This window comes from Ictidomys tridecemlineatus, chromosome 10, assembly GCF_052094955.1.
Source record: "Ictidomys tridecemlineatus isolate mIctTri1 chromosome 10, mIctTri1.hap1, whole genome shotgun sequence".
NCBI lineage: Eukaryota > Metazoa > Chordata > Mammalia > Rodentia > Sciuridae > Ictidomys > Ictidomys tridecemlineatus.
Window position 1 is genome coordinate 92,034,073 of NC_135486.1, and position 26,850 is coordinate 92,060,922.

Sequence of the window (26,850 nt, forward strand, 5' to 3'; positions counted from 1 at the left end):
TTTATAATAAAGTTTCAGTTACTCATGATCACCCATGATCTGAAAATATTAAGTGGGAAATTCAAGAAATAAACAGTTCATTAGTTTTAAATTATAGTTCATCCTTCCTGAGACATAAAGTGTTCCTTTTTCTAACGTATCCACACTGTGTATACTACCCCTTCATTAGCCATTCATAGTTAACTAGGTTATCAAAACAGCTGTCACAGCATCTGCTTTTGTTCAAGTAACCTTAATTTTATTTGATAAAAAAGCCCCAAGGAAAAGCAGTGATGCCAGATATGCCAAAGAGAAGATATAAAGTACTTCCTTTAAGTGAAAAGGTGAAAGTTCTCAACTTAAAAAATCACATACTGTGGTTGCTAAAATTATGGTAAGAATGAATCTTCTGTCTACAAAATTATGAAGAAGGAAGAAGAAATTCATACTAGCTTTGCTATTGCATCTCACACTGCAAAAGTTAGGGCTACAGTGCTTGATAAGTACTTAGTTGAGTTAGAAAAGACATTAATTATATGGTTTATTCAAGTTTTAGGCATCCCCTAGGGGCCATCTTCCACATTATATTTCCTCTTAAAAATATCTAACCGATTTTTATATACTTTGTGTTCTTTTCCCTTAGACTTATATAACAGATTTACATCTGTGAATCACATCTAATACTGGTTGGTTTTGCTTTTGCTTTTGTGGTTTTAGGGATTGAACTGAGGAACTAGTATGTACATGCTAGCCAAGCACTCTACCATTAAGCTACAACACCCTCAGCATGTTGTTGTTGTTGTTGTTTTTAATTATACATAAATCTGGGTTTATCGGTATTTTAAAGAGTCATTTCTATTATTTAACAACAATTGACTAGGTAGGTCTCATTATAATTGACAGAACCTAATTAGGTTTTTATCATCCCTTTCTTTTCATTAACGAGTTCAGAAAGTCTACAGCAATCCTATTTCAAAGGCAATGGTAAATAGTGCTGCATCTTTATCAGCTCAGGTTGAGCTATAGTTGGAAGCTGCAGGTTCACCTAATGCTAAATTATACATTAAGATTATCCTAGGGGCTGGGGATGTGGCTCAAGCGGTAGCAAGCTCGCCTGGCATGCGTGCGGCCCGGGTTCGATCCTCAGCACCACATACAAACAAAGATGTTGTATCTGCCGAAAACTAAAAAATAAATATTAAAAATATCCTCTCTCTCTCTCTCTCTCTCTCTCTTTCTCTTTAAAAAAAAAAAAAGATTATCCTAAAGTAAATTTTTTTTATGAGAGCTTTTAGTCTAAAGCAGATCTTTACATGTTAGCTTTGCTATAGGATTTTAATGTTCTCTAACAAGTAGCCTCATGTTTATTATTTTAGAAAATCCTCTTGCAAAGGTAAGAGGACTTTGTCATATCCTTTCAATGGAAAAGACACTGAGCTCCCTGATAGATGTGATAGAAATCTTACTTTCTAGTCTTGTTTCAGTTGCCCGATATGTTGAATGTGATTTGTCATTGATAATATAAGTTATATCAGGAGTATGTTGTTGTTGTTTAATGTAAAAATAAAAGTGATGCTAAATAAGCTTTTTCAGTTTTTATGAATAGTTAAATTTTGTGATTGTGATTTGATCTAAAGAAAAGTAAATTTTATGTGGAGGATACCAAAGTATATTGTATAGATGAGATCCTAAAAATATTCAAAATACAAATGCTAAAAGGCAGAAGAACATTGGTAGTTAGTCTCTGTGAGTTTGGCTTTCTGGAATATCTGAATTAGCTCTCTGTAGTAGAACTTTTCATCATGACAGACATATTCTATAATCTTTGGTGTTTAGTACAGAATAGCCACTAGGCACATTAGATATTTAGCACTAAATTTTACATAATTAATACAAATTCAATTAGTTACACATAGCTTAGGGTTACCATATGGGGCAACACAGATCAGAATTAATTTGGTTAGGAACAAAAAGAATCAAGTGTTTTTAATCTAACAGTTTCAGTCTCCTTAAAGATTTCCAAAAGCGTGTTCATGTATAGTTGCAAACAAAAATGAAATTATGGAAAATCATTGGAGTGCCTATTGCTGTAAGTGACATGGATTCAGAGAGACTAATATCTAGAGATTTTTATAGGGTCTGAATATCTACTTACTTAAATCAGGAATGTTAAGTGGTATAGGTCAAAACAGAAAATAAAATAGTTTAATAATACATTTAACTCTTCATGTATATACTGGATTCCTCTGGATCAGTTACTATGTTAAGCTTGAAGCATGATGGTTGGTATTTGGTAGCCGAATATTTTCCTCTTAATCTATCACAGACTTTACTAATGGATGACTGGTTTTTCATAACATTTGAATACTATTAATTTTCAAGCAGAGGTGACATACAAGAGGAAACATGTTACTTTATTTCCACTTGGAGATGTGGAGATAAAAAGAGCACATATGCTTCCCCTTAAAAGAGATCAGTCACATTTTAATAGGGGGGAGGTACATGCTTAACAAGTAGATTATAAAGTATATACAGAAAATGGTATGATAGAAAGAAAGTGATCTGGAGCAGATTTTTTAACCTGTGTGCCATAACTTTTAGGTACATGTCTGAATTGCCTGTAATTTATATAACATAGTGTGTATACTTTTATACAACCTATTTTTCTGGTGTGAGGCTTCGTAGTTTCTACTAAGGAAAGTTAGGAATCACTTATTGGGTGAAGGATAGTCAAGAAAGGATTCCAAAGGAGTGATGTTTGACTGAATATTAAAAACATTAAATAAGACATTGGCGTATTTTGTGGGTAGTCAGAAAACAGCTAATGTAAAAGCCCAAAGTCATCAAATAGCGTGCTCTCTATGAAATATATAAATTTTGACATTACTGGTTCATAAAGTACAGATGACATTAGAGAGACTAGGTAAAAAGAACCTCATGCCATTTTAGTATATGAGTATTTAGACTCTAAGGGAGAAGGAATTGACCAAGAGAAGGACAACAAATATTTTGATATCAAACTATTTAATATTTTTGCTTATATCAATATCAACCTAGCTTAATTTGGATAAATAATTGAATGGCAAGTGATTCTTGATGACAGATCTGTGAAATAAACCTCACATTTCCATTGTCATGATAGTGATTCTCAAGGAGAATAAGTCTCCTTGGCAGGAATGCACTCACTGTCATTGTTATTGGTAGTGGGTTTTAACACTTCATCTTTAACCACCAGTCTCTAAGCTTTTAGTAAAGTAGTTTAATGATCTGTAAGATAGGACTTAAAAATAATGACTTAATGACCTTATTATTTTATATTATGGAAAACTATATGAAATCGCTAATATGTGATTTTTGAGCTACAAAAATGGCATTTCCACATGGTTTCACCAGACACATTTAATAATCCATTGATGTTTTTAGTAAAGGACTTCTAGTTTACTTGCTTTTAGAGTGGGTGGAGGGTATCCTATTCACTGTCTTATATCATTTTTATCTGTATTTGTAGTAAAGATGAATATGAATAATATATCTGTGAGCTTAGATTGTTTGTGGCTCTGAAGCAAAATCTAAAAGTCTTTTTTCCTTAGAAAATCCAGGTCTTGCTTTTATCCAGACATCTGTGAGACGTTTTTGTTGATGAATTCACACAGTAAATGATTGTTTATGGTTTCTTCTGTCAGCTTTTAGTTTGGATGCTGAACAGCCTGATTATGATTTGGATTCTGAAGATGAAGTATTTGTGAATAAATTAAAAAAGAAAATGGACATCTGTCCACTGCAATTTGAGGAAATGATTGACCGTCTAGAAAAAGGCAGTGGTCAGCAGGTACAATTCCATTTACATATAATGTATGTATGTATTGTGTAAAAGTCTATATTATATGGAAATTGCATGATACTGAAGGGAGCTAAGAGAGCAGGCTTTGATGTTTAAAAGTATGAATTCATATCTCATCTCTGCCTATTATTAACCTGTATAATCTTGAGCAATATCTTTAAATTTCTCTGTGCCTCAGTTTCCTTGTCCATAATGTAGACGATAAATTTCATTGTATTATTGTGAAAATTAGATAAAATAATGAGTGTGCTTACAGCACCTAGCTCAGTGTATAAGGTACAATATGTAAGTTTGCTATTGTATTATACAATATACATTTTTGAGTATTGTCATTTAAATTGAGAAATAACAATTTTGAACCCTATATATTATATGAAAATGACACAGTGGTTTTATATTTAGCCAGTCAGTCTACAGGAAGCCAAACTACTGCTAAAAGAAGATGATGAACTAATTAGAGAAGTTTATGAATACTGGATTAAAAAGAGAAAAAACTGTCGAGGGCCATCTCTTATCCCATCAGTAAAACAAGAAAAGCGAGATGGTTCCAGCACAAATGATCCTTATGTGGCTTTTAGAAGACGCACTGAAAAAATGCAGACTCGAAAAGTAAGTGACTTTGGATTTTTTTTTCTTTAAATCTATAAAAATTATTTATAGTAATTAATCTCAATTTTCTTTGATTTAATTTTTGTTAAATGCAACTCTTTACAATTATAATGAAAGATATAATTGAAAATAAGTTGACTTTAAGATTTACTGTATAGCTGTTACTGGTATATTTTAATGTTAATACCCTTAAAAATCTTATACAAAATTGATTTCCTGGTGTTCCATACTGTCTTCCAATGTCTTTAAATTCCAATTAACCCTTCAAATGTATACATTCTTAAGTATCAATAACTTGGCTCACAGTGCTACTAATTAGGAGTATTATTGACATTAAACAAGCAACTTTAATATTTGCAGAATCGCAAAAATGATGAAGCCTCTTATGAAAAAATGCTTAAGCTGCGTCGAGATCTAAGTCGGGCTGTTACTATTCTAGAAATGATAAAAAGAAGAGAAAAGAGTAAAAGGGAGCTATTGCACTTAACACTGGAAATTATGGAAAAGAGGTAAAGTACATTTTAATGGTACTAGGAAGTATGGTAGCAGTAGCATTTTGGTATATTAAGTTAATTTATTTCCTGAGCAATTATCTGTAATTACAGAATATCTACTTTTAATAATAGAAACTGTTTAAATGTGTGGTGTGATACTAAGCTTGTATAATTTACATGTATTCCTATCTTTCTTTTTTTTAAAAGTGACTGGGCTCACTAACTGTGAAATGTATCAGATATTTCCATTTTGAAATCTCTTTCATTTGTTCTTACTTGTTGTGTATAGGGCTTTGAGAGAGAGAACATTTTTGTATTTTGTGGGTTTTGTTTTATTCACTTGATATAGTACTAATTATTTATTTGTATGTATACACACACTTTTTAAATAATTGGATTTTGTTTGTTTTTGTACTGGGGATTGAACCCAGGGCCTTGTGCATGCTAGACAAGTAGTACTTCACCAACTGAGCTATTTCCCTGGCCCGTTAAATAATTGATGGTTTTCATAAAAAAGTAAAGAAGGGGGAATGGTAGTGAGGTACACAACAAAAACTTCAAGTCTGACTGCCATATTTCTCAGTAAGAAAATCACTGTTTAATTTTTCTGAAAGAAATCACAAGAAATTTGGTTTTTAGTACAGACAGTTACAATTAGCAGGAAATTTTCAACACCATTTTATGCATTAATTTCTACTTTTCTACCAGTCTTTCACCAAAATTGTTAAGGCAGGAATCCAAGTATTCTCTTTTTTCCAGTGTCATTATGTGTCAAGAAAAAGCTATGAGACAAAAAAAGTAGAAGAAAGAAACAAGGATTATTTATCTTTAATTTTAATAGACATTCAGCAAATAGTTCAGGTTTAACTAGACTTAATTACCTATGTCCAATTGATGTTTATAATTATATTTCAGTTATTAATAGTCATAAGGATTTATACTTTCAAAAGTAACTTTTTTAAACTTTCTTTTCCTCCCAGCTTTATTTAGGTATAGTTGAAAAGTAAAGATTGTACATTTTTGTATGTTGATCAGAGGGTATGAAGTTGTGGTCATAAAACAAATAAGTTCTGAAGACCTAATGTACAGAATAGTTAATAACAATGTATTGTATTCTTGAAATTTGCTTCAAGGTAATCAGACCCTCCTATGTACTGTGTGTGAGGTGATAGATATGTTAATTAGCTTCATCATAGTAGTCATTTCACAGTATGTATATTTATCAAAACATCACATGCTCTTCGAATATCATTGTTTTAAACTTCTTTTTTTATCATTTCAGGTATAATTTGGGTGACTACAATGGAGAGATCATGTCTGAGGTTATGGCACAGAGACAGCCGATGAAACCTACTTATGCCATCCCCATCATCCCTATTACTAATAGCAGTCAGTTTAAACATCAGGAAGTAATGGATGTGAAGGAGTTTAAAGTTAATAAGGTAATTAAACTTTTTTGTGATATAGTATCAGATAATGGGATGATATTTTATCATTAGAATGAGAATAAAAAGTCAAAACACAACTGGGCACACTGGTGCAAACCTGTAATCCCAGCACCCCAGGAGGCTGAGCCAGGAGGATCAGGAGTTCAAAGCCAGCCTCAACAAAAGCAAGACACTAAGCAATTGAATGAGACCCTCTCTCTCAATAAAATAGGGTTGCGGATGTGGCTTACAGTCTAGTGCCCCTGAATTCAATCCCCGTATCCCCCCTTCCCCCTCCCAGAAAAGTAAAAGCACATAAAAAAAAACCGACCATGAAGTATGTTGCTTATTAAAAAAGCAGAAATTTGTAATTAAAACTTTATTTTTATTTTGGTTATTTCCTTATAAAGGTAGAGTTTATTACTATATATCTGATAAAAGGAGTATTTTACTAGTAGTAGGATTATCAGGTATTGAAGTAATATAAATAAAATACAAAAGGTTAGGGACAAATATGTGAAATTTATCTTTTGTGAACACATCTATACGTAAGCAAAATTAAAAGTGGTAATTCAGGTGTATCTCTTTAATAGTTTGTAATATAGATAGTACATCTAAAAAGTGAGGGTTATACAAGAATTTTTCCTTTTACTTATATAAAGATATGATCCATGGACATTAAAATTTTATACTTAATCTAAATTTTATGTTCCACTTTTATAATTTAACTATGCCTTTAAAATTGAATGGCTATTTTTCTACTTTTAGTATTTTAAATCTATGGTTCCCCTATCTGACTCTCCTGTGTGGTTTTTCCTCTACTTGAATCCAGTGTCAGTTACCCTTCAGTTATATTTCCAGATTAAACTCTTTATTTAATTCTGATGTTACTTTTCTCTCTATGTGCCAGAAATATGAGCCCTCACACTTGCAGGTACTTTAAATTCCTCTAAATTAAGACAGAATTCTTAAAGGGACTGTTTCATTATCTTGATCATTTTATTATATGGTATTTGGATCCCAAATTTTACTGAGTAAGATCACGCTTTTTTTTTTTTTTTTTAAATGAGAGAGGAGAGAGAGAGAATTTTTAATATTTATTTTTTAGTTCTCGGCGGACACAACATCTTTGTTGGTATGTGGTGCTGAGGATCGAACCCGGGCCGCAGGCATGCCAGGCGAGCGTGCTATCCCTTGAGCCACATCCCCAGCCCCAAGATCAAGCTTTTTAATTATGTTTTAAAGAAAAATGGTAGCTAATAATGTAGTCATTACAGGATACCATTTATAATAACTTCTGAATAATGTTTTGTTTTGCAGTTAGCTTTCAATTAAGTCTTTCTTCTCAGTACAACAATAGTAATTGAAGAAAGATACTTTATGATTGAGTAGTTAATTTTTCCTAGTAAACTATAATTCCATAAATTACATAAGAATTAATATGAATTCTTAATATGTTTACATACCATAATTCTTGCCATGACCTTTTTCTTCTTAACAAATATGTTTGCCTCTAATTTTCCTTACTGTTGCCTACATGTCAAATTCATACTTATCCTAACCTTTGCCATCATCTAACATACATATTTCTAACATGCACTGTGTTCTGTCAACTTAGTCTTGCCTCTGTTTTATCCTGGTGTTTCCCTTATTTAATGATTTTTTATATCTTTGTCTTCTGGCACTGCTCAAAATCTAACACTCCAGAAAGACTTGTTATTGTTCAGGTAGCAAGTCCTTAATTTTTATGTTTATTACTCTTCAACATTATAATTTTATGTACTACTTTCTTAACCATTATCTGTAGTTTGCTTTGTGTTTGGGTAAAGTTGTTTTTATTATTATTTTTCCTATATTGATTTGTTATTGCTTGAGACCAAGGCCTATATATCACCCCCACTCTCCAGAATTTTCATAGAAAATTAAAAAAAAATTATCAGAGCCAGTGGCAAATACTGCAGAACTTCTGTTCTTTCGTTTTACTTTCTTTGAAACAAAATGATATATAGAACTATGTTGGATTGTACAATATACTCATGCTTTCACAGAGATCAACTTCTTTACAGTGTAAGATGACCAGACATAAAAGTCTTACCTTATGAATATGAACACTTTCATCAAAGCAATAAGCTTCTTTTTTTTAATTTCCAAAAAAACTGAAGTTTTGTAGAACATGGTTTCTAGTATATAATTAATTCACATCTTTGTTGCAGCAAGATAAAACTGATCTTATCCGACCGAAACGGAAATACGAAAAGAAGCCCAAAGTCTTACCATCGTCTGCTGCTGCTACTCCTCAACAGACGAGTCCTGCACTGCCAGTCTTTAATGCTAAAGATTTAAATCAGTATGACTTTCCCAGCTCAGATGAAGAACCTCTCTCCCAGGTAAAAATATGCGAATGTCTCTATTAACATAGGAGAGGAATGTAGAAAGTCACATGTTTAACCTGTTTCATTTATTTTGTATTTAAAGGTGTTGTCTGGCTCTTCAGAAGCTGAGGAAGAGAATGATCCTGATGGTCCTTTTGCTTTCCGTAGGAAAGCAGGCTGTCAGTACTATGCTGTAAGTTTCAGACCTTATTTGTAAATAACATTCTATTTGCATTTAACTCATGAAATAAAATAATTTGGACTTTCTTTTAGCCTCACTTAGACCAAACTGGCAACTGGCCTTGGACTAGTCCTAAGGATGGAGGATTAGGGGATGTGCGATACAGATACTGCTTGACTACTCTCACCGTACCCCAAAGGTGTATTGGATTTGCACGAAGACGGGTTGGGCGCGGTGGAAGGTAAGGTATTTCAGCATTCCCAGTATAGAGATATTTTAGACAGTAAAGTAATCAAATTCAGAGTTTAAAGTAAGACAGTCATTCTAAACAGCTTACCAGTTACTATTTGCTGTTCTTAACTGATTTGTTGACTGAAATATTTTTGCCTCTGCTATTCGTTTCCTATACAACCATAGCTCACACAATGTATAACTCTCAATGAATCCCAAATGAATTTCCTTTTCTTCCCAAGATGGAATACCTCAGTTAAATTATCAAGGGATAGAATTCTAAGAAAAGGGAATGGATGAATATAAATAAATCCTTATTGCACATACTGTATTAAGCTAAACAAGACTATAAAAAAATGTTGGGTTCTGGGAGAAGGGACTTAAATAGGCCCAAAATTGTCATGTTAACTAAGATAATGGTTTGTCTAACTTTTTAACTAAAAGAATCCATATGTGACCCAATCTTTACATCCCAGTTTGTCAGAATTTAATTTTTCTTCCTACATAGTCTAAAGGCCTTTATATGAGTTGTTTGTATGAGGAAAGGAAAGGAATTGCAGGGTCGCTGAAAACAAAGATAAATAAAATTTTTGGTTGAAAATCAATTTGAAAAATAGAAACTGTGTCAAAAATTGAGATTTTGAGCCTGATGTGCCTATAATCCCAGCAACTCTGGAGGTTGAGGCAGGTAGCTTTAGCACCCTAACAAGGCCCTAAGCAACTTAGCAAGATCCTGTCTCAAAACAAAAAATTTATAAAAGGTAGCCGGGGTATGGCTAAGGATGTGTCTCAGTAGTTAAGCACCTCTGGTTTAGTCCACAGTGCTCCTCTCCCCCCAAAAAAAGAAAAAAATGAGATTTGGGCCTAAAAGAGCCAAAAACTGAAATAATCAACTTTATAGTATGATTTTAAATACTTAGTATGCTTTTATTCCTTTTTTTTTAAGTTGAGAAAGAAAGAAAAATCTTTTATATAACCTCTGAATTGCAATTTTAAGTAAACATTACATGTCTTATTTTTAATAGGGTCTTACTGGACAGAGCTTATTCAGAATATGACAGTATGTTTCGCCATCTGGATTTGGAAATGCTTTCCTCACCACAACATTCTCCAGTCAATCAGTTTGCCAATACCTCAGAAACAAATACCTCGGACAAATCTTTCTCTAAAGACCTCAGTCAGATACTAGTCAATATCAAATCATGTAGATGGCGGCATTTTAGGCCTCGGACACCATCCCTACATGACAGTGACAATGATGAACTCTCCAATAGAAAATTATATAGGAGTATAAATCGAACAGGAACAGCACAACCTGGGACCCAGACATGCAGTACCTCCACGCAAAGTAAAAGTAGCAGTGGTTCAGCACACTTTGGTATGTTTATTTGTGATGTGCATTTCTGTAGATGGGCTTGTTCATTTTGGGGGGGTATGTGGTCTGTTGTAATAAGTACTTTTTTGAATCCTGTTCAGTCATACTATTGCTGTAGTCCCTAGGTGTGTGCTTTCATTTACCCACACATACAAAGGTGATTTGTTACTACTGAATGTGTGATATTTGTTTCCTGAATGAAGTCTGTGAACCACAACATTCATCAGTCATTTTCAGTTAATATGAAAAGAAAATGGAGCCTACTTGTTAACTTTTTTATGCTTGAATACTTCTAGTTTTTATTTTAGTCTGCTTAAATGTAACGATGAATAGACAATAGGTATGTATAACTTACATGCTGACACAATAATAATTTAGAAAACTATGAGAAACAAACTATATTTTCAGAAAAAAATATTTAAGCTAAAGGGTTATTTTAGTATTTAAATTTTTTTCCATAATATTGACTTTATTATTATTCCTATATTGTGAAATGTACGTAAAATAAATGCTTTCTACTTAAAATATTCCTTTCAATTTAGCTTTCTATTTTATTATTATTATTTTTTAACTATTTTTGTAGTTGTAGATGGACAGCATGCCTTTATTCTATTTATTTACTTTTATGCGGTGCTGAGGATTAAACCCAGTGCCTCACATGTGTGAGGCAAGCACTCTGCCACTGAGCTACAGCCCCAGCCTCTATTATTATTATTTAAAATATAGTTTAGTTGTAGGTGTCAATGGACCTTGTTAGGCAAGCACTCTACCACTGAGCTACATCCCAGCCCTTAGCTTCTATTTATAGATTATAGAACTAAACTGTTAAAAGCATTTCACTACAACTTTTTAAGGAATTTAAATACAGATTTGTGAAAGTATTATAAAGGTCTTTATTCCCTAATCTTCTGTTAAGGTTACACTTTATAAATATAAAATATAAAATATTTTTGAAGTCCTCAAGAAAATGTTCCAAAAACTAATTTTCTTTGATTACAAAGCAGTACTTTCATGAAATGGGAGTCTTTCAGCTCATGAGAAAACTTATTACACTTCAGAAATCAACTAGAAAATAAACAGCTTTTCTGAGGCCTAACATTATTTACAATTCCATTAATTTTAGTGTCTTTTATCACAAAAAGCCAGGTTTTATCTGCTGTATAGGCTTAAAAAACAAAATGAAAAACTTCCAATATGAAGACTTACATACATTGTGAGTATGGAGATTTTAAAAGTATAAACTTATAATAGTTTCTGGTAATTAACCTTTTTGAGCTGTATAAAATCCTTTGATTCATCTCAAATAACTGTTTCATCAATCCACATCTACTTGACTCCCTAAAATAGAGAAATGAACTTATATATTCTAAAGATTTTATTATGATCTTTTTCATGTAGGTTATTTTGGGTTCTACTTACATAGGCATATGAATGTCAATTGTAAAACTTTCTTGACATTTAAAATGTGAACATTACCAAAATGAGCTGAAAAAATTTTTTAGTGACCTCATAGTTGTTGTTAATCATTTCTTTTCCCCTAGATATCTATTTTGTTTCTTGAAAGATGGAGGCATCTTTTCCTATCGGTACTGCTTTTCAATTTTCTCTTAAGTTTTGCCAGATTTTTCTATATAGAATAGATGTCTACAGACTACTACTATAGGTTAACAATATTTATTCTTTCATACTTGTGAATATCCCAGAGACCTAAAGCTTTTCTTTTTACACTCTGAATTACAATTAAGTTGTATCTAATGTGTATTTGAGATAAGTGAATTCCAACTATTGGTCCCTGGAGAAAAGAACTAAAGTTTAGCAGTTTACATGTGATACCTACCTATAAAGTTTTTCTGATGAATGTGGGTTCTCCAGAGTGAGCCTAGAATGGGAAAAGAGAATTTCTTTGCTGTTTTCTTACAGTGTTCCAATTTTCTACTTTATTCATAGATTAAAAATCTCTCCTCATATTTTATATCATTATAGTTTTAAAAAAGAATGTTTTTCATACAGCATGGTCCCCAGGCAGAAACCACATTTCTTCATCTGGGACTTAAAGAAACCCCAAAACCCTGATGTGATCTGATGCTAGATAAAACACTGTGTTTAGTTTATTGAAAGAGGAGTTTGACATACTCCAAAGGAATTTTGAAGGCTTAATTTTGACTGTACTGACTTACCCATCATATCATATATGAATCCCTTAATATACTTCCCTGCTGCTTAAGCCAAATATGTGGATTATTATTTTAGTCATCTTTTGATTATCCAGTTATAAATATTAAGATTTATACTTATGTGATGACACTAGTGATGCTTTCTGGTCCGACTCCCTTTTAATCATGTTTGAGGTCTTCTTTACTCTCATTTAAAAACTTTTTTTTTGGAGCGCGCAAGGAGGAGGGGGGTAGTTGCATATGGACAGCATGCCTTTATTTTATCTGTTTATTTGGTGCTAAGGATCAAACCCAGTGCCTCACACATGCTAGGCAAGCGCTTTGCCACTGAGCTACAGCCCCAGCCCATCTCATTTTTAAATAGAAAATTCTAAATGAAGATATCAGCAGACCATTCATTTTAGTGAAGTGCATAAATTTTAACACACCAACTTTTATAAACTCTATTTCAATTGCTCAGAATCTGTTTTGCTTTCTTCCCAGTCTTGGCCATTTTGCAGTTATGTAAGCAAAAAGATATGCTGATGACTCAGATGTTAGGTAGCCTTCTAATCCAGGTGTTATTGAGTACTTGGTCCTCTGCATACTATATAGCAGGATAGCACAGTGTTGAGGAAATTAGAAAGACCTAAATGTATATTTAGGATTTCTAGGACTAGGTTTTGTATTTAAATTGCCTTTTTTTAAATTACTTAAATAACATATTATCTATTTTTTTTTAATATACAGTAATACCTTTGAAAATTTAGTGATTTTTCAGTGACTCAGTATTCATTTCTGTGTGTTTGAGTTTGGGAGATATCAAATAAAAACATTAATATATTTCATACCTAGAGGGAATTCTTACATAAGGCTCCTAATATAATTCAGAAAAACTGAAACGAGAAGATGACATTTAAACCAGAATGATCAAGTTCAGGATTTTAATTCCTAGTTTCCAATAAAATTTCAGCAGCACTGTAAATAATTTTTCTAAGCTCACATATCTATACTCCAGATCTGATTTGTTAAGTGTGTAACAGATATTTAATTTTACTATGGAAAAGGAACTGTAGATTTGAGCACTAAACACTTTTAATCACTATATTTTGTAACTCTGCAGGACCTTAATTGTTATTCCAGTGTTTCAAAATTATATATTTTTCACAGTAGAAAATAGATAATAGTGTACAGCATAATGAGCAGAGTGAAGCAGGGCATGTATAAAATGCACTAGTAGTTCTTCTACAGTTGTACAGCAACATTAAAGAAATGTCTCATTAAGAGCAATATTTACTACAAATAATTTTCATGTTCAGGTCAACCACAGTCAAATGTGTTCATAGTTTGCCACTAAGTGAATGACAACAAACTTTGGGTTTCAAATTGGATTTCTAAAGGGCTGAAAAGGGCTCATGAACCTTATCAATTTAAGCTCATTAATTATGGGATCTTACTTTAGTAAACTACCTGGATTCATTTCACTTTGTATTTATTTATTTGAAGTTACCTTTTTTTTATATTAAAATAATTTTCTGCCTATTTACTGCTCAAAGAAATTTCTAATTCCGCAGTATCTTTTAAAATAGGCTTTGGGGGTTTTGTTTGTCTCTATCAAAGTATATCTTTTGATAATCTAGACTCCATCTTCCCTAACTGAATTTTGAAATTATTTCTGTCTTTCTTTTTTTATTTTTTAAATATTTGTTTTAGTTGTTGGTGGACACAATAACCTTTATTTCATTTTTATGTGGTGCTGAGGATGGAATCCAGTGCCTCACATGAGCTAGACGAGAGCTGTACCACTGAGCCACAACCACAGCTTCTGAAATTGTTTCTTTCTTTCTAAGCACCTGTCACCCTTCCCACCCAACCCCTTTAGAGCATTTTAATAGAGCTGCTCCAGTTTTAGGAGTATGACTACTAAGCAACAGGTGCTGTTGGGCCACATCATGGTTTCGTAAAGTCAGGTGATTTCACACAAATTCCTTCCCAGAAAATTAGGCTACCAAAAAAAAAAAAAAAAAAGGTTTCTATCTTTGTGAATTTCTAATAAGGGAAAAGTTCATCTTTCTAAATCAAATTATTTTAGGTTGAATGATCTTGGTTAGAAAGTTTGTCCATATAGTGAACCAAAAGTTGTCTCCTTAAATTTAAACATACAGGTTTGTGTTTTACCTGTGGAAGCATCTGAGTGAGTATGCTTGCTCTCCAACATCATATTGCCCTTCGAATATGAGAGTCTTGGCATGCTTCCTTCCCTAGTCCTAATTCCCAGTTATACATCCTCAGCTTTTAATTGTAGCCTGCACATGACTGTTCTTTCCTATATAGAGTCTTGTCAGGTGCTCTACATGTGATGATTTTTAAATTACTTGATTCAAACTGTTGGTACATAAAAGTTTACTTCTTAAAAATAATATTAAACCTAAAACAGAATTTTTGTCTATTTGTTTTTAAATTACAAGTGTTGATTGATTTGATGGGGATTTTTTGTTTTTCTCTTCCCCTACTGAATATCTGTTTGATCGCAGAAATTTCTTGATCTCTAATATGAGATTATATGAGGAAATTTATACTAAGAGTTTCTCCTGATCTCAGTCTTTTGTTTGTTTCTTTGTTTGATACTGTGAAAGTGTTCTATTTCTAGATTTGGTCTTATGTCCATAATAACCTATTTGTGTGAATTATATACTTGACCTCCACACCAATATCTGGAGACAAGTGTGCAACAAAATTTTCTACCTTGATACTTCAGTGAGACTTAGGGCAGTATGGTCATTTTTGCTTTTCATTTAGCATTTAATTAGATGGGGGATGTTGGTACCAGGGATTGAACTCAGGAACACTCAAACACTGAGCCATATCCTTAGCCCTATTTTGTATTTTATTTAAAGACAGGGTCTCACTGCATTGCCTAGTACCTCGATTTTGCTAAGGCTGGCTTTTGAACTCTTGCTCCTCCTGCCTTAGCTTCCTGAGCTGCTGGTATTACAGGTGTGCGCCACCATGCCCAGAACAATTAGATTTTTGAATTATAACAACTGAGCACTTATTGATTTTCTGTAGCCATAATAATATAAAACCCAGTTCAGATCATATTTGCCCAAATTTATTATTTTATCATTATCCAATTTTTTCTACTCATTCAAACATCCTTCTTTTGGCTTGGAATTTTATTTTTCAGAAAAAAAAAGTAAAATCTTAATATCTCATATAGCTGAAAAGAACCTAATGATCTCCTAATTTAATCTCTTTCACATTTAAATGAAGATACTGAGTCACAAAACAAATACCTTGCTCAAAAATACTCAGCCAATTATGGTGGAGCTGGGGGCTACAAATATCTATGTATATTGGCCCCTAAACCAGTGTTGTTTATGACCTTCCCTACTAGCCTCTGTGTTGCTGTTTCTTTTAGACCATTTAGCAAAAACATTAGTCAAAATTTTATAACTAGACTCTATAGACAGTGTAGCAATATCTAAGAAATAGACTAACAGTGATCTAAAATGTTGTGTAATTTGTGATTGTTGCTTGCATTTTTATTTCTAAACCCATATTAGGAGGAAGTTAACACTTGTTTAAAAAAACAAGATTCATCAAATTCCCAAGATTCATTAAGATATTAATTTAAATAGAACAAGAATGTTTGGAATATTTATTCTGTATTGATTTCCAAGTAATTATCACTAAATTTTTAATTAAAACACAAACACTTTCAAGAATTTCAAGAATACTTTCTTTCATGTAAATAAAAGTTTGTATGAAGGTTTTTAGTGAATGCTAAATTACTGTTTTTCTAGATAAGTAATGACTTGATCTTCCAGAAACATTTCAAAGTATAAGGATAAATACTATGTAAATTACGAACATTCTTTCAGGGCAGCATTAACCTGTGTAGAGTCTCTTCAAGTTTTGACCCTGTTATATGGAAATGGTCATGTTGATGAAGGTTACTTTTCTACCAGTGTTCATCTAACATCTATAAATCTTCTGTAGACTTCAGGTCTGTAAATTACAGTATAATAGGAAAGGAATTAATCAAAGGACAAATTTGTAACAGACATAAAATAAGAAAACCAACAGTAGACTTTTTAGAACAAGAAATTACTTTTTTGCTCTTATAGCCCAAGAATTTAGTTCAGCTCAAGTACAAAAGCCTGGTTAGACATGAATAACTGATGAGTCTTCCTTGAATTCTATTTCATGATTTTCTGATCCATTCAAAATATTATGGAATTTGTTACCTAAACATTTTCTAGTTGTATCAGACAGAAACATTATCCTGGGGTATAGCTAGAGATTCTTTGAGTTATAAGTAAAAACTATAAAAATTGATGAAGTGATATTTTAACTAAATTATTAGCAGTTAAACAACAAATTAGGTGAAGTATTTTGTAAACATCAAACTTTAGATTGAGGAAATTTGCATGATTTATAGATTCCCTTGTACCAGGGATGCATGATAACCTCTTTTTATTTTGTTTACTCAGACATGACAGGCTTCTTAAAGAAGCCTTTAAAGTTAGGTGTATTGTGATTGTATGTGCTTTTTTTTTTTTTTCTTTTTTTAATTGGCAAAAAAATTTAAAAAAGAAAAAGGTTTCCTTTTTAAAAACTGCACACACTTTTTGGGGGGGTAATAAATGAACATTTTTTTGTTTGTTTTTTTTAGAACTGAGCTCTCCATAGACAAACATAAGTAGCATAACACAGTGTCTTTCCTCAGACATCATTCTGTACAGTAAATCAACATAAACAACTCCGTTCTTATTGACTGGATTTTTTCCAGGTGGGTTAATTGGGTGGGGAAAATTAATTAACCTTAACATTGGAACCTCTTTTCTTCCTGTTAAACTTAAAAGAATGGGTTCTTTAAAAAAAAAAAAAAAAAAGGAAATAAACCAAAACCTTACCTTTCATGTAGAGGAAATCTTTGTAATGACTAAAATTAGAAAATATATAGAAGTTAGAATTTATACACAAAACTATTAGGGATCATCTGAAAGCATTGGAAGGTAATGTAGATAAAATAGAAACCAAATGGTAATTAGATTTCTTTTCAATTTCAGTGCAAAGTTGAATTCCAAATCTATGGATTAAAAAAGCTGATATGACTTTTCTACACTGTCTAACACAATCGTCACAGCTTTACAAAAATAATGGCGTTGAAACTTGGGAAGTGAGCAGTTCTCTTTCCTATGTTTATATCAGGAAGCTTAACTTTCTTTTTCTTTAAATAAAAGCCATTCTCATTAAATGTGGTAGCAAAAATGCTGAAATTTCCATTTGGAAGTGATCTTTAACAGGATCATGAGCCTTTATCAAATGCTTTAATTTTGCACAAAAACTTTTTTAACATTGGATTTATTTTAGTATTGTAAGATGTATATAATACCTTGTACATTTTTATAAAGTGTGTCCTCATTTTATGTTCAGCATTTACAGCCGAACAATACCAGCAACACCAACAGCAACTGGCACTAATGCAGAAACAGCAGCTTGCACAAATTCAGCAACAGCAAGCAAATAGTAATTCCTCCACCAACACTTCACAGGTGAGGGATTTGTCTGTCTTATGATTATCCCTCATTGTTTCCCACCAGAGTTCATCTCTAATTACCAACTGTTGTCATAGAACCTTGCATCTAACCAGCAGAAAAGTGGCTTTCGCCTGAATATACAGGGTTTAGAAAGAACATTTCAGGTGAGTATGGAAGCTATCGCCTCTGCGCCCTATTTAAAAAAGTAAAAAGCATAGTTAAATGAAATGGAGACAATGTCTACGAGTCTGACCTGTAGTTTATTAATGTGCCTCTTTGATATATAACCATACTCAGTTCATTATCTTAGGCCTTTTAATTATTAAGACTTTAAAATGTTATACCAAAATTACCTCTTTTACTCTTGAAAGAGATCACTCTCTGAAGCCTAAAGCATGATAAATATTTGCAGTTTAGACACATTTAATGCTAAAAGGCCGAGATTCCAATCTCTTTAAGTATTGTTCCGGAAACTTTATTTTTAAAAATTCAACAAGCCTCTCAATTTTTAGGTTAAATAATGATGTCATTATTTCCTACCTCCATTTCTTAGCGGGTAGTTATCTTATAATCCCAAACGTGCCTTTGGTTGTGTGTGGGAGTGTGTGTTAGCTGAAAAGATGTTTACATATTCATTCATTCATTATGTGTATTTGCAAATCACTGAAATGTTGTAGTGGCATATTTATTGTCCAGCATTTTGGGTTGGAGTTTGAAAGTTTGTTATTCCCACATTATAAAAAGGCATTTTGGTAATTGACTTGTTACATATATATTATTGCATAAAATAACTCAAGGGTTAAGAACAAACTTTTCATTCCTTGAATGTATAACTATCAAAAGAGATAGAAATTTAGGGGTTTGCCATTTTTGTTTAGAATCAAATGGATTTTGGTATACCTTTGTAGCTTTAATATTAATTTGAGACTAAGTTATACTGATTAGATTTCTTTTGCATTTTCTTTCTAGGGTTTTGTTTCTAAGACTTTGGATTCTGCTAGTGCTCAATTTGCTGCTTCTGCTTTGATGACATCAGAACAACTGATGGGATTCAAGATGAAGGATGATGTGGTGCTTGGAATTGGGGTGAATGGTGTCCTTCCAGCCTCAGGTAAGGATAAAGACATTTAAATGTTGGTTTTGATTATATTTGTAACATTTGTAATACAAGCCACAAGTTGCATATTGTTTAGAAACTTCTTTCTTTTTCTCTCCAGGAGTATACAAGGGCTTACACCTCAGTAGTACTACGCCAACAGCACTTGTACATACAAGTTCATCAGCAGCAGGTTCAACTTTGTTACAGCCTTCAAATATTACACAGACTTCAGGTTCCCACAGTACACTGAGTCATCAAGTAACTGCTGCCAATTCTGCAACAACTCAGGTTCTGATTGGGAACAAGATTCGATTAACTGTACCTTCATCAGTTGCCCCTGTAAACGCTATTGCCCCCATAAATGCACGACATATACCTAGGACTTTAAGTGCTGTTCCATCATCTGCCTTAAAGCTGGCTGCCGCAGCAAACTGTCAAGTTTCTAAAGTCCCATCTTCATCCTCTGTAGATTCAGTTCCAAGGTGAGCAGTTGTTTTAAGCCTAAACTTTTTACCTGTTTCTCTGTTTGCTCTTTGCCTTTTATATGTTATAAATGTATAGACGGGGGCTGGGGATATAGCTCCTTGCTACTCATGCACAAGGCCCTGGTTTCAATCCGCAGCACCACAAAAAAAGTAAAGAAAAAAAAAGTATAGATGAAGCAGGTCCTTCCTAGTGGTATACAACTATAATCTCCATCAGGAGACTGAGGAAGGAGGATCATAAGTTCAAGACCAGCCTCAGCAACTTAATGAACATCTGTCTCAAAATAAAAAATTAAAAGGGCTGGGGTGTAGCTTAGTGGTAAAGTGACCCTGGGCTCATTCACTAGTAACCCCCGCCCATCCCCCCCCATTATAAAAAAATATAATAGATGATAATTGATTCAGGGACTAAGCAGATGAGTGTTGTAATTCAATATTAATGAAGAAATTGAACTGAATGCTATAGTGAATATTGCATATGTGATTTGAATACTCCTTCCTTAGGATAATAATAGCTTATAATGCTCTCACTTTTCTTTCTCCATTTGATGTTCTCTTTAAAATGTTCCTTATGTATATGATTTATTTCCATAGCTTCTTGTGTAAATAGTTAGAATCAACAGAACCTACCACCACTAGAATACTAAACTGCTCTTAATGATGATTTAGAGAATATACTCCAGATCAATTTTTAATCAAACTATTATTTCCTGTGCTCATTTTTCTTCTTGAGTTTCAATATTTTGGGATTTTTGCTCAAAACTCTGTTTAAAATATTAATGGTAATTAAAATCTTATTATTTACAAGGTTACTAGAGGAAAAACAAAAAGAGACTAAAGGTTTTGGTCAGTTAAAAAATAAGCTTTAAAGTTTGAAAAGTTAATGTAGGAAAAATTGTTCTACAGGTATCTTAAAGCATTTTGTGCTTATCAGGTGTATAGATGATGGATGTAATTTCAATACATAGAGAAATAGTTTCACTTCAGGGGAGTTCTGGGAATGTCCTTCAAAGTATGATACTATATCAGGAAAAAAGAAAGAGCATTTCAGTTAGGTGGAATGGGAAATGAAAATACTAAGTTGGGAAAGTGTTTTGTGGTTAATAAGTAAATTCTCCCAGAGGTTTGGGAATGTTAGTGGTTGATGTTGGAATGGCAGGGAAAGGCTAGACTGTGGAGCATTTTGAATGCCAGGTGGATATTTGACTTCCTAGAGCAAAGTTTTGTAGCAACAGGCTGTAGTCTTTAGTTTCCAAACTCACGTATATCCCTGTCTGTTCTAAATTAAAACAGTAGTCATTGCCTGTTGAATACCAATTCATTTTTACTGGGTCTAGTCAAAGCTAACCAATCAGTCAAGTATAGTTCACATACACACACACACATACGTATGTATGTATGTATGTTTGTATGTATGTATGAAGCTTTTTATATCTCTATCCCTTTGTTTAAAAGTAGGAAACAGATCTGGCAGATACTCGGCCTTTATAAAATTAGAAAACTAGTGTTCTGATTATTACTAGTTCAGTAGCTGTCCTGCTCAACAGCATGTATTAGGATGTTGACTTAAAGTCCTAATATGATAGTCAAGTTTATTCCTACTTTAAACTCTTATTATAAAAGTTTTCATATAAGAGGAAAGTGAAACTATAGTCACCTAACCTTGGGAATTCTTTGTGTGTTATTAACATCTAGATTACTTGGGTGCTATGACAGTTTCATTGGTGATATAATTTTCCGTGGGATTTATAATTGACATTAGCCTGATTTCTGACTGCATATTCTTGATAATAAACTATAATGATTCATATTCCTTTCTCTGCTGTCTTATCCCAATAATCATTTCTTCTTGTTATGAAAAATAAACTTTTTATTGGGAAGATAATCTTTAGCTGTAGCAAATAAGTAATTGATTGAACTTTGTTTTAACAGGGAAAATCATGAATCAGAAAAGCCAGCACTGAACAACATAGCAGACAATACAGTGGCAATGGAGGTGACGTAGCTTCCTCAGGAGTGGAACTGCAGCCTGGGGACTTGATTAGGTGCTATGCATCAGTAGCATTTTTGAATGCAAGGGATGATGGAATGCAGCACATGCGTTTCTGTGGCAGCTGTGGGGACTTAACAGCAATGCTCATCTCTCATGCTTCAATTTTTCTTTTCTTACTGTTAATAGGAAAAAAAAATCAACATCTGTAAATTAAGAATACAGCAATTATCTGTACAGTACTGCATATTTGTAATACCCTTGTATATATGTTACTTGAATACAGAAATGTTCATTTGTGATGCTTTGCACTTGGGGGTGGGGGGTGGGGGGAAAATAAATTGCAACAAAGAGTGTGAGATGTGAGATTGTATAGAGATGAAGTGTCATCACATCATGTGCATGGTGCGGAACCTGCTGTTTTATCTATTTATTGTGCCGTGTTTACAGTTTTTTGTACACTGTACCTTCATTGGTTCCTGTGCTGTAGTAAATGTGTTAGGTAGCTGTGGACTCCTTGGTATTTTGTAAATGGTATAACATAACTTGGTTCCCCTCTGGGTCCTTGAGTTTTCTGTGTATCATGTGAAAAAAAAATGGTGACATACATACAGAATTTTACAAAAAAAAAAAAAAAGGCATCAGTTTTTTTAAAATGGGGAATGTACTGTTAAATGGGGATCTTCCTGGTCTACTATCATTAGGACAAGTAACAAGCTAAAAATGAAGTCTCTTGAATCTTCCCATCCCCACTTGGCCCACCGAGCTGTGGGTGGTTTCTGGTACTTAAAGCACTAATGTTATTTTGCTGCTCTACAAACAGCCCAGTAGTCCCATTTCCTTCCACACCAAAAAGTGTTAAATCAAGTATGCAAATGGAGTCCTTACAACTGGAGTTTATGTTGTCTTGCCCTTTTTTTAGCACAAAAAAAAAAAAATTGTACTTTTTTATTGTCGAATTGTTTAAAAGACTTCATTCTTTACTTGTTCTTACAAAAAAGGATATAAGGGAGAAGAATGCAGTAATTGCTGTACGTGTATCATCATTCCAGTTTCTAAAAACAGCCAGCCAGCTTTTTTCCTTTTAAGATTCTCCAGAAGGCTGCAAGGCCAGAACCACAAATATCGGGTGCCTTCCTTTGGAAATTTTTGACCTCTCTTCTGTGAAGAGAATGGTACTTAACAGACTACTACTAGTGCTTTGTCAGTACCGAAGTCTGAATGCCCAGTCCAATGGCATACATTATCCTTAAGGTTTTTAATCCCACCTGGAAAAATTGTGATAGAATTCTCACAAAATAAACCCAGGGCATTACATGTTGACAAACTAATGTGTAGTGGTCTTTTGCTTTTATTTTCAACCTGAGAACTTTTGTGTGGCTTTGATTACAATCATTCAGTAGTTTGGGGGGTGGTGTGGAAGTGGGGAGTGATAACTTCAAATCCACTAAGGACTATTGTAAGTTCAGTGACAGTGAAAAGAGAAAAAAAAAATCCCTGCCTTTGTGGAGCTTATAATCTAATTGGACAACAGAAATGTAAGTTGTATTATAATAAGTATTATCAAGTCCCCAGTAAAGCAAGGAAGAAAAAAAAGCAGTGCCACATGAGCTAGAGGTTGCAGTCTTTCATACAGTGGTCAAGAAAGAGCTCACAAGTGCTCTTGACCACAGACACAAAGATAAGGAAAAATGTTCCAGGCAGAGAGAAAAAAGTACAAAGATCCAGAGGTAAGAGTGTGCCCTATATGCTAAAAGAACATCAGTAGAGTCTCCATTAGATATCCAGATGCGTCTAGTAAGTAGTAGTACATGAAAGTATGGAGTTTGGAAGAAAGGTTTACCTGAGATAAAAACCTGAGAGTCATATTCACAGTTGAAATTTATGGCCATGAATTTGGGTAAGATCACCCAAGAGAGGAGAATCAACTCTGAATTATAGTTGTCAATGATGGAGTGTTGTAGAGTCGTTTTTATGTTTAAAAGAATCCCTTGCCAGAAAGGCGTGGATTTCCAACATGGATAACTAATTTTGCTTGTACTGCTCTACATTTTTAAAGAGAAAATATTTAAAAATTGCCATTCAGGCCTAGTAGCTAGTCAGTGTGACAAAATATAAAATGTAAACTGCTGGTTTTAATGTATTTAATAATAATTGAGATTAGGAGTAAAATTTCTGAAGTGACATCCCACAGAGAACAAAGCTTGGATCCCCAGCTTCTGTATAGTGTTCCTGCTGTCCACAGGCAAGTTTACAAATAGATAAGGAACAAGAAAAGGAGTCCACATTGGGATTGAGTGACAGGCTAGTGACAATGAGCATCCATGTATCTCCTACTCCAATTTGACCACACCACCTCAGATGCAAAGAAAATAAAATGAATATCATGTATATTTCAAAATAAGGAAATTTCCTCTATTTTTCCCATATATTTTGTTGCCATATACTTGACTACCAGCGTTATAACAGTTTGCAGTAAAGGGTTTGATACAAAAGAGCAATTTCAACACAAAAATCTTAGGGAAAGTAGGAAATAGATCATCAGGAAAACCTGAAGCCTTGTTGAAACTACTACTTACCATTTATAATGTAACAAACCCTATGCATAATCATCTCATTTAATCCTCATAGTAACCCACTTAAAAAGGTACTAGGTTTATCACCATATTACAGTTGAGACTCACACAAGGTCATATAGTGATTAATAGTCCAGGATTTGAACTCATATCTGCTAGACTCCAAAGGCACTGCAGTTTTTCTACCATTACTTTGTGGATAAACAAATTGAACATAGCTTCCATAGTAACTTTCTGCCCCATTGTGTTTATAACAAAATGGATACTAATTCCTTTACCCTGGCATTGTTATGTTTCTGTCCATTTTATGAGCAGAAACTCAAAATCCTCCCCAAGGAGGATTTTATATCTTTTGTTTATACCTTTTACCTAGGTATAAATTTCATTTTTCCAAAAAGACTATTACATAAACTTTTCTGAACTACAAATTTATTTTTTACATTAGTGTTAATGTGTAACATATTAGTAATGCTAAGAAGAGCAGATCTACTTTATATATCTATTATTCTACTTAATTCTTTCAACAAAAGGGTTCTGCTATTTTTTTAAGTTTGAAAACAATAGCAATAGGGAATGAACAGACATGGCATATTGATCCAACAAATGTATTTATTTAACTATGCCCAGGCAGTGTTGCAATTATTGTGAACATAGTCGTGATCAAAGTCCCTGCCTCCATGTAGCTTGCATTCTAGTAGGATATGTTCTGAATGATAGGCTAGGCAAAACTAACATTAGATAAGATATCTAACTGAATCATCTCACTTGGGATTTTGAAAATAAATGTTAACACTTGTTCAGCCTTGGAAATTATTTATGAAATGTATATTGAAAGAACTAGATGACAGTTCCAGTGTATTCTGAACAAATAGTTGCAAAAGCAAATTTCTCAGAGGCTAATATGAAATGGTACATTTTTAAAAGAATCCAATCTTAGAGAATGATCTGCCCTACCTTTGTAGTTTAAAAACCAAGGGGCAGAGATAGTGCTTGCTTCGGCAGCATATATACTGAAATTGAAACAATACAGAGAAGATTAGCATGGCCCTTGCGCAAGAATGACATGCCAATTTGTAAAGCATTCCATATTTTTTGATATGAGGATGCTGTCTCACAATGATGATGGGCAGGGAGAAGCATGGAAGGAATGGAGGAACCTTAGATAGGGCAAAGGGAAGGGAGGGAGCATGGAGGTAGGAAAGACAAATGAGACATTATTACCCTAAGTACATGTATGAAGACATGAATGGTATGAAAATGCTTTTGTGTACAGAGACTTGAAAAATTGTGCTCTATATGTAACACGAAATGAATTGCATTCTCTAAATAAAATATAAAATAGAACTGGGGATGTAGCTCAGTGGTTGAGTGCTCCTGGGTTCAATCCCTGGTACCAAGACAACCAACAACAACAACAAACAAAAACACAAGAGGGCTCTTATTTAGGATCATTGGTATTAGAGAACACTGGTGTTTACTGAAGGCTTTATTTCTAACTACATATATTATTAGTTTCTGGGAGTCTTAAAACTACAGAAATATATTTTCTCATAGTTCTAGAAGCCAGAAATCCGAAATCAATATCACTGAGTTGAAACGAAGTTGTTCATCCCCTTTGGAGCTTCTAAGGGCAATTTGTTCCTTGCCTTTTCAGTTCCTGGTGGCTGCATGGTTATCCTCGTGTATGAATGCATCTCTCAAACCTCTGTCTTCACATTGCCTTCTCTGCATCTCAAAATTCCCTCTGCCTTTTCTCCTATGAAATGTTGGATTGCATCCAGGGCCCACCTGGAAATCCCCTCTACTGCAGCCTTACTATCAGCTAAAGTTTATTGAAAACTTATTAATGCCAGTTCTGTCCACAGATCTTTACATTGTTTCCTGTAATTCTCACAATCAAGGCTGTTGTGTATTGTTGTATAGGTTATTCTTCTATGACCTATGTGGTCCCATGTAAATGATGCTCTTCTCCTATATTCACAAATGAAAGATCAGACTTAGAGAAATCAAGTCCATGGAAGTATCTGATGAAATATACATTTGTTGGATCAGTGTACTATTTGTCTATTCATTCCCCTACTTTTGTTGTTATTTTCAAAATATTTTTAAATATAGAATTCCTTTTTGAGAGATTCATATACAGAACATCAGTATATTGAGTAGATAAAAGCAGATTTGCTCTACTAGACATTATTAAAGAGTATTACTTTCTCATCCAAACCAACTAAAAAACTGAATAATATGAAGGGAGGAAAAAAAAACGATTTGTGTTAGCTTTTTGTCACTGTAAGCAAAAGATCGACAAGAACAATTTAAATGAGGAAAAGTTTGTTTTGGCTCCCAGTTTCGAGGTTTAGTTCTTGGTCATTGGACTCCATACTTTGGGCCCAAGGTAAGGCAGAAAGAATATGGCAGAAAGGCATAGGAGGAAACCTGTTCAGTTCATGAGAACCAGGAAGCAAAGAGCAAGTGTGCAAGGAGCCCAGAAAACT

The 26,850-nt window shown here is 33.4% G+C and overlaps 1 protein-coding gene and 1 non-coding gene across 7 annotated transcripts in view; both read left to right on the forward strand.

Moving 5' to 3' along the window:
- Positions 1 to 23,113, forward strand: part of Epc1 (enhancer of polycomb 1) — an 83,706-nt gene extending 60,593 nt beyond the window's left edge. For 4 of the 6 annotated variants that reach the window (XM_078023433.1, XM_013360983.4, XM_005330816.3 and 1 more), the window contains 13 exons: positions 3,663 to 3,808; positions 4,223 to 4,429; positions 4,790 to 4,938; positions 6,206 to 6,365; positions 8,564 to 8,737; positions 8,826 to 8,915; positions 8,996 to 9,144; positions 10,160 to 10,512; positions 18,105 to 18,223; positions 18,304 to 18,372; positions 19,178 to 19,319; positions 19,426 to 19,789; positions 21,725 to 23,113. In XM_078023433.1, the coding sequence (XP_077879559.1) occupies positions 3,663 to 3,808; positions 4,223 to 4,429; positions 4,790 to 4,938; positions 6,206 to 6,365; positions 8,564 to 8,737; positions 8,826 to 8,915; positions 8,996 to 9,144; positions 10,160 to 10,512; positions 18,105 to 18,223; positions 18,304 to 18,372; positions 19,178 to 19,319; positions 19,426 to 19,789; positions 21,725 to 21,797 (2,195 nt within the window). In that variant the 3' untranslated portion in view covers positions 21,798 to 23,113. Of the gene's footprint in view, positions 1 to 3,662; positions 3,809 to 4,222; positions 4,430 to 4,789; positions 4,939 to 6,205; positions 6,366 to 8,563; positions 8,738 to 8,825; positions 8,916 to 8,995; positions 9,145 to 10,159; positions 10,513 to 18,104; positions 18,224 to 18,271; positions 18,373 to 19,177; positions 19,320 to 19,425; positions 19,790 to 21,724 lie in introns of those variants that run through there. The other 2 variants (XM_005330817.3, XM_040276698.2) reach the window with 2 other exon arrangements.
- Positions 23,114 to 25,344: 2,231 nt separating this feature from the next.
- LOC120887760 (U6 spliceosomal RNA) lies at positions 25,345 to 25,451 on the forward strand. The gene has a single exon (XR_005731086.1). It is a non-coding gene; the product is annotated as a U6 spliceosomal RNA (small nuclear RNA).
- Positions 25,452 to 26,850: the final 1,399 nt, after the last annotated feature.